This window comes from Octopus bimaculoides, chromosome 20 (genome assembly GCF_046866305.1).
Source record: "Octopus bimaculoides isolate indiv1 chromosome 20, ASM4686630v1, whole genome shotgun sequence".
Classification (NCBI taxonomy): Eukaryota; Metazoa; Mollusca; class Cephalopoda; order Octopoda; family Octopodidae; genus Octopus; species Octopus bimaculoides.
The window spans coordinates 24,104,013-24,112,018 of NC_142947.1; the positions used below are offsets into that span (position 1 = coordinate 24,104,013).

An 8,006-nucleotide genomic window follows, 5' to 3' on the forward strand; every position below is an offset into this window, starting at 1 on the left:
AATTTCACAAGAAAAGTGTGTCTCTCATTTGTGAACAAAGATCTTTACAAGAAGACAATAGTGTTGAGAGAAGAGCATATGTAAGCAATACAGATCCTAATAGAAAGTGCTTTAGTATGTCTCACATAAGAAAAGGACATCCACATCCATCAATTAAAACACAGCCTCTCACAAGATCAGTTAGGAATTGTTACAAGACCATCACGAGAAGTAAAGGAGGGATTTAGTAAAGCCTGTATGCCTTGTTAGAATGTTGATAATTTTACTTAAATAATTGATAACATGAGGCTATTGTTCAGCCTTAAGATTAAACAGACCTTTGATCAAAGACATTCTATCTATGATCATTGTATCATTTTACAGGTATGCAATACTACATTTAAAGTTTGTAGGAAATTTGGCTTCTATTTATAACAGTTCAATCAACTTCATGGAGGCAGTTTTGGGTTGTCAATGTATTTGTTTCATTGATTAGAATATTTATGTGTGTGAAACTGAATATTATAATGTAATGTCTTTTTGAGTAACTAAATATATAATTTGTATTTTTATTATCCTTGTTTTCTTCTACAGTTGGATATAACCATTTTGATTGCCCGAGGTAAAGTTGATGAAGAACTAAAAGCAATGCTGGATGGACACCACATTTTGGTTTTTGACAATGTTGCACATACTACAATGAGAGCACTAGCTTATAATACAGAGCCTGTTGTTTATATTTTGGATGCCACAATGGTATAATAAATTAATGTCTTTGAACTGAAAATAAACAAACTGCATGTGTGTGTATAAGAATGAGTTGCAATACTGAGGAAGAGAGAAGGTGGTAAGCTCACAGAATCGTCAGCACGCTGGGCAAAATGTTCAGCAGCATTTCGTCCATCTTTATGTTGAGTTCAAATTCCACCAAGGTCAACTTTGCTTTTCATCCTTTCAGAGTTGATAAAATAAGTACCAATTGAGCACTAGAATCGATGTAATTGTTTCATCTCATGCCAAAATTTGAAATTATTATTGAAAGAAACAAATACAAATTACCATAATATCTACACTGACTTATAAAGAGCAACTGTAATATTTTATTCTGTTTCACTAGTATTGAGTTAAGGAAGTGTGATTGAATCAGCTGAATATCTTGATTTTCCAACTGGTGTTGTTTTCATGTCTTGCTGAGTTTTATTCATTATTTCTCGTGCTATACTCACATACCCTTACAACAATATGCTCATATTAATCAATGGAGTTCTATTCAATATGCATTCTATCATCCTTATATATATATATATATTTTCTCTTTAGTATTTAGATATTAACTTACAATTGTTAAAGCTCCATCTCGGTCATATTCATTCCAGATACGAGAACAGCTTTTCTGAGATGCAGTAATAAAATTAAGTGTTGACACATCCAGCAGAGTGAATAAATAGTTATTCTATGTAAAGCATAATGTTAATGAACATAGCAGGTTTTAATGATTTTCTGTGAAAGTCTACCATTTAAATTCTTTAGTGATGTTTGGTGCAAACATGGCTGTGTGGTTAACAAGTTTATTTCTCAACCATGTAATCTCTGGTTCAGTCCCACTGTGTGACATCTTGGGTTTCTTCTACTATAGTACCAGGATAACCAAAGCCTTAGAATAGATTTCGTAAACAGACACCTCTTGTGTGTGTGTGTGTATATATATATTATATATATATATATATATATGCACACACGTGTGTGTATACCCTTGCCTCAATAGCACATGATGGCCGTAAACAAGGATCACCCTCATACATGAAAATCATATCTGAGCCATAGTAAATATTACCTTACTTGGAAATGGGTGAGGGTCTGCGGTAGGAAAGTATCTGGCCAATGCAAGCATGAAAAAGTGGACATTAAATGGTGCTACCTGTTTTGTCATTCAAATGGTCAATAGTTGCATGAGACAATAGCACCAATATGGCCATAGTCCAATGACTGAAACCAGTAGAAAAAAATATGTAAATCTACAAAAACGCCCAATCACTCATGTTAGTTAAGAAAACAAAGGATCTTTAAAAGAGATACAATAAAATAATAAAACTTAAATCTCCATCATTGAAGTGATAAATTGAGATGTTAGTATTGGATAAAATACCTTGTGGTATTTGTTCCAGGTTTCAGCACTCAGTTCAAGTCTCAGTGAGGTCAATTTTGCCTTACCTCCTTTGGGGGTCAATAAAAAGAGTACTCGTCTAGGGTGAAATATTTAGAGGGCTGGAGAAAATGTCTCATCTTTTTGAACTGTGTTCCAAGTTCAAATTCTGTCTCCTATCACACCAGCCTCCTTGTGGAGAGAAATGGGCAACATGTTTTAGTTACATCAATAAAAAATAATCTGACCCCACACAAAGTAGGATAAATACAAAGATACAAAATGAGAAAATTCATGAACCCTTTTTTGTAAGGAGAAAAGGATTCAGGTAATTAAATCATATTGCTATATAAATGTGGGGATTTAGATATGCAGCATTTTATTTCATTATTCATTTTTGCCAGGAAAATACAATATCAGGTGTAACTGTGAAAATCCTGAATTCCGTTCTGCAGAAAAATACAAAAACCTTTTTGATTCTTCGGTCAAACCAGTCTGAAGTTCAGGTAAGTCTTTGGTTTTTGTTGTTAATGAATGGTTTACAATCACAAAAGAGAGAGGTGGGACTCCACTATTCACTTAACAATGTGTGTTCCAGTTCATTTAACAAAACCACCTTAATATCATTCTCAGGCAGAATCAGTGCTACACTGTGTGATGAAGTATTGGTATTGGAATTATTGCATATTTCCTGATATTTGTTCCCATTTTAATTGTTCGTGATATGAACCTTTTAGCATTTAAACTGGCCATATCCAGTCAGAATAGTCTACTTGTTTTGTGTTCAAACCAGCTCTCTCACATCTACTCTGCAATTTCATTCTAAAAATAAATAATCCTCAAAATCTCAAGGCTATAAGATTATGTAGATTAAATCAAAACAATGTCACAGAAGAAATCTTATATTTGACTGAAAAATACTAAACGGTTTTCACCAGACTGTCACTCTAAACAAGTGTTCAGTGCAACAGTTTTGTTTCACTATGAACTAAGAACATAAAGGAGACTAACTAGATACATGAAGCAGTTTGCTTGATGCTGAAACACTTTTACTTAATCGCTGTAATAACCACAATACTATGACTACATAATGGTTTGTTTCCTCTCTTCACAGCAGACTTTAATATTGTGCCACGCCACATGTGCTGGTCTTGATGTGTTGGAACAAGAATTCTGGTTGTGTTGTCACCGTGTTTCAAGTGTATTAAGTCATAGTAAATTCCTTGCCGGACAAGGCATGACTGAGCTATGGATTGCAGAATACCTTGAAGCTAAATCAGGTCAGTTCATATGATTTCTATTATAATGTGAGGTAAAGTAGGCTAAGTTGCAAATGATGATTTATGTAAGGATAGTTGCAATGGCAAGTAATTAGGTTAAAGTTTCTGAGTGTACAGAATTATAAGTTGAGGCTCAAAAAGAACATGCCCCACACTAACAACAGTCTCTACAGAAGTATAAAGAATTGCCAGCCTTCCCTTCAGGCAAATACACATACATGTATATAGTTCACTGCTATATATATATATATATATATAGCAGAGATGTGTAACAAATACCTCATGGATATATAGTGCTAAGTTTGAAGTTCCTGCAGGTGTTGCAGCAGCAATGACAGCACTGAGCTCTTGTGTAAACTTTTACATAATCACCTGACCTGCTGAAAAGTAAGACAAATGTTTCTATCAGTTGTCATTTGACATTCTCTGTAGTCAAACCATTTATGCCAGTCTGAAATCATGTTGCAGGAAGTCGTTTCACCTTTTGACTCATGGGTTGATAAGTACCAGTGTGTTATTAAGATTTATTTTTAGTTACTAAACAGGGGTTGTATTCAGTTATATTCACAGAGAAAAATCGAGCAAATCAATCTTGTTAAAGCTTTTTACTTTGGTTTTGTTAACAGATGCATTGAAGCAACAGTACAGTGGAACATCTAACATTGAAGATTTGTATCAGGCAGAAATTCTCTCTAAGCTTGCAGACAGTTTCCGAAATTATCAAGTTAGAGTTCAGCTGAATTCTGGTTTGCTAAATTCAGAAATTCTATCAGAGGCTCACTGGAGAGGTTCGCCACTTTCCAAGTATCACATACTTGATGACTTCCACAGTAAAATTCATGGTTGGAAGAGAGCTGTTCAGTTAGTCTGCATCTTGCTGCACACAGATGCACATATCATTCTGTGCTAATGGTTTAGGTGCCCTACCAGCGATACATCATATTTGATTTTCTTTTTTTGTTTGAGGAGATGAGCAGAAACATTTGACTGTTGAATTAAATACACTTCACTATTTATTGAGTTCAAATTCTGCTGGGAATTGATCTAATCTGTCAATCCTTCCGGGCTGACACAAATACATATTAGAGAATGGACTGGTGATGATGTAAGAAACCATTATTGGGAAACCAGTATCAGTAGACAGAATATCATGCGATAGTTTCATGCCTTTAAATCCTGCTGGGTTAACTTTGCTTTTCATCTTTTAAGGGGTCTTGAGCTGGTACTTAAAACAAGTACCAGTTAAGTATTGTAATCAATATAACTGGTCTCTATTCACAAATGTGACTTTGTATCAACATTAACATTAGTACAAAGGTGGATGTAACAAAGCATCAGACTAAATACTATTAGGTATTTAGTTGTAACCCTTTAGGTTTTGGGTTCAAATCTGTTCAGGTCGGTCGTCTGTTTTTCATATTGCAGGAACATCAGGCATAGCTGCCTACTTAAGAAGTTCACTTTGCAGATATGTTCTAGGTTTGATCCACTACACAGCAACGTTTGGCAGGTGTCTTCAGTTATAGCTTCTGGGTCAACCCAAGCTTTGTGAGTAAATTTGAGTATATGGCAATCTGAATATATATATATATATATATAGGTGCAGGCATTGTCAAGTGATTATGAAGTTTGCTTTGCAAGCATCTTGCTTCAGGTTCAATCCCACTATACGGTGTCTCAGGCAAATATCATTGACTGTAGCCTTGGAGAGACTAATGCCTTCTGAGTGGAATTAGATGGAAACTGCAAGGAAGTCTGCATGTATATATATATATATACACACATAAATACTCATTTCCCCATTTCTCTCCTTTTCACTTCAGTTATCTTATCCATCTATCAATCACACCCACCTCTTATCCCCACCACGTATGAACTTTGCTCCACATACTGCCCTTACACATCCTTCACTAGGCCTATATATGAGAAGCTGTATTGGTCCATCCTCATGCTCTGTGGCTACCTTTCCTTCCTCCATCTATTTCCCCACTTGTGATGCTTACCTGTCAACTATTATTCATCACCCCATTCTGCCTCTTTTTCTGTCCTCATCCCCACCTCATCTCCCTGGCCTTATCCCTGCATGACTCCTCACCTTCAACTATTTTCTCTTTCATATTCTCTTCCAATGTACCTCCCATCCATACTCACCATTACTACTGTGTCCCTCTCTTTCTCATTAACCACCAACACTAAACCAGTGCTTTTCCCTTGCTCCTTCAGTACTCCCCTCCCCTAATAGTGAATACTCTTATTCTCTCCACTATTACTGTCACACAAATATAAACCTGTTCCTTTCAACTCTTTGCATAAAATCATTGCAATTTTTCTTACTGTAAGTTGCTGGGAAACCTTAGTGTTGCTGCTGTGATAAAAACACCCAGTATACACAGGAAAGTGGTTGGTGTTAGGAAGGACATTCAGCCATAAACATTTATGCCAAAACAGTCAGAGCATGTGATCCTCTGACTGACACTCTGTTGGTTACGACTATGAGGGTTCCAGTTGATTCAATCAATGAAACAGCCTGCTCATGAAATTAATGTGCAAGTCGCTGAGCACTCCACAGACACATGTACACTTAACATAGTTCTCAGGTATGATACAATGTGATAAGGCCGACCCTTTGAAATATTACCAGCTGAGTGAACTGGAGCAACATGAAATAAAGGTGTCTTGCTCAAAGACACAAAGTGCCACCAGGAATCGAACTCATGACCATGCGATCATGTGTCGAATACCCTAACTACACATCTCTGACTCTAGATGTTCAATTATCAAATCCATGCCAGCATGGAGAATGGACATTAAATGACAATGATATATATGTATATACACACAAATGTGTATGTGAATTTCAATTCTGCATGTCATCATTAGCAGTGATGTGTTTACTTTTTTTCCTTTGAACAAATGTTCCTTAGTTCAGTGGATGTGTAGGCAATAGGAACAATATCTACCCATGAAAAATCTACCACAATTAAGTTTCATCAAACCCATGCTTGCATGGAAAAACAGATGTAAAAATAATAAGGATATATTAGCAAGAAAGCTAATAAACTGGTGTTCTTGAACAAAAATATCCTATCATATTTATACTGCCCATCATTTGTTACGAGTTTCCAACATCCCAGTCACTGGTTCACTATTTACAGTCAAGAGTGATGGGAGTGGCCCTGTACAATTAGGGACACTATCATCATCATCGTTTAACGTCCGCTTTCCATGCTAGCATGGGTTGGACGTTTTGACTGAGGACTGGCGAACCAGATGGCTGCACCAGGCTCCAATCTGATCTGGCAGAGTTTCTACAGCTGGATGCTCTTCCTAATGTCACAGAAGCTTTTTATGTGCCACCGGAATGGAAGCCAGTCAGCTGCTCTGGCAGTGATCACGCTCGGATGATGCTCTTAGTGTTCCACTGGCACGGGTGCCAGTCATTGAATTTGATTTGATTTTGATTTCACTTGCCTCAACAGGTCTTCGCAAGCAGAGTTTAGTGCCCAATGAAGGAAAGGTACACATAAGTGGACTGGCTACATCCCTGGCTTAGGCCACGGGTTATGGTCTCACTTGGCTTGCCGGGTCTTCTCACGCACAGCATATTTACAAAGGTCTCAGTCAGTAGTCATTGCCTCGGTAAGGCCCAATTTTCGAAGGTCGTGCTTCACTACCTCTTCCACAGGTTCCCTCAACCGCTAGGGTGTGGCACTTTTTCACACAGCTATCCTTGTCCGTTCTCACCACATGACCATACCAGCACAGGCGTCTCCCTTGCATGCCACATCTGATGCTTCTTAGACCCAACTTTTCTCCCAAGGTACTTACACTTTGTCGAGTATACGCACTGACATTACACATCCATCAGAGCATACTGGCTTCATTCCTTGTGAGCTTACGCATGTCCTCAGCAGTCACAGCCCATGTTTCACTGCCATGTAGCATAGCTGTTCGTACACATGCATCATACAGTCTGCCTTTTACTCTGAGCAAGAGGCCCTTTGTCAACAGCAGAGGTAAGAGCTCTCTGAACTTTGCCCAGGCTATTCTTTTTCTAGCAGCTACACAGTCACCTAGGTAACGGAAGCTATCAACTACTTCTAGTTTTTCTCCCTGGAATGTGGCGGAAGTTGTTCTCTCCACATTTTCAGTGTTTATTGCGCCTGAGCATCTGCCACATACAAAAACTATCTTCCCAGTTAGCCTTCCTTTGATATTGCTGCATCTCTTATGTGTCCATAGCTTGCACTGGGTACATCTTATAGAATTTCCACCTACGCCTTTTCTACAGATCGAGCAGAGCCATCTACTAGCCTTCCTACTTATTAGGACACTGGTTTTAGTTAGGTTACATATTGTTTGTAAAATGTGAGAAAAATAAAGTCCATTTTTCATAATCTATACAAGTTTCCATTAATTTTTCTCTGGTAAAATGGGAATTATTTTTGTCATTGTTAATATGAACTGTTATTGTTTTTCTTGTTTAATCCCATGTCAACCAACAACCAAATGGATTTAAACAATGATCATTTTGAGTTTTTTTTCCAGATATAGCCTATCTAAGACTATATATCCAATGTGACTTCTTTTTATTTTAAAGAGAA

At 37.2% G+C, this 8,006-nt stretch overlaps 1 protein-coding gene across 7 annotated transcripts in view; it reads left to right on the top strand.

Annotated features, from left to right (window-relative positions):
• Positions 1-7,803, top strand: part of LOC106879447 (chaperonin-containing T-complex member BBS12) — a 52,127-nt gene extending 44,324 nt beyond the window's left edge. For 4 of the 7 annotated variants that reach the window (XM_014929002.3, XM_052975218.2, XM_089338229.1 and 1 more), the window contains 4 exons: positions 574-735; positions 2,527-2,628; positions 3,237-3,402; positions 4,029-7,803. In XM_014929002.3, coding sequence (XP_014784488.1) covers positions 574-735; positions 2,527-2,628; positions 3,237-3,402; positions 4,029-4,312 — 714 coding nt within the window. In that variant the 3' untranslated portion in view covers positions 4,313-7,803. The remainder of the gene's footprint in view (positions 1-573; positions 736-2,526; positions 2,629-3,236; positions 3,403-4,028) is intronic. The other 3 variants (XM_014929003.3, XM_089338231.1, XM_089338230.1) reach the window with 1 other exon arrangement.
• The last annotated feature ends 203 nt before the right edge of the window (positions 7,804-8,006 follow it).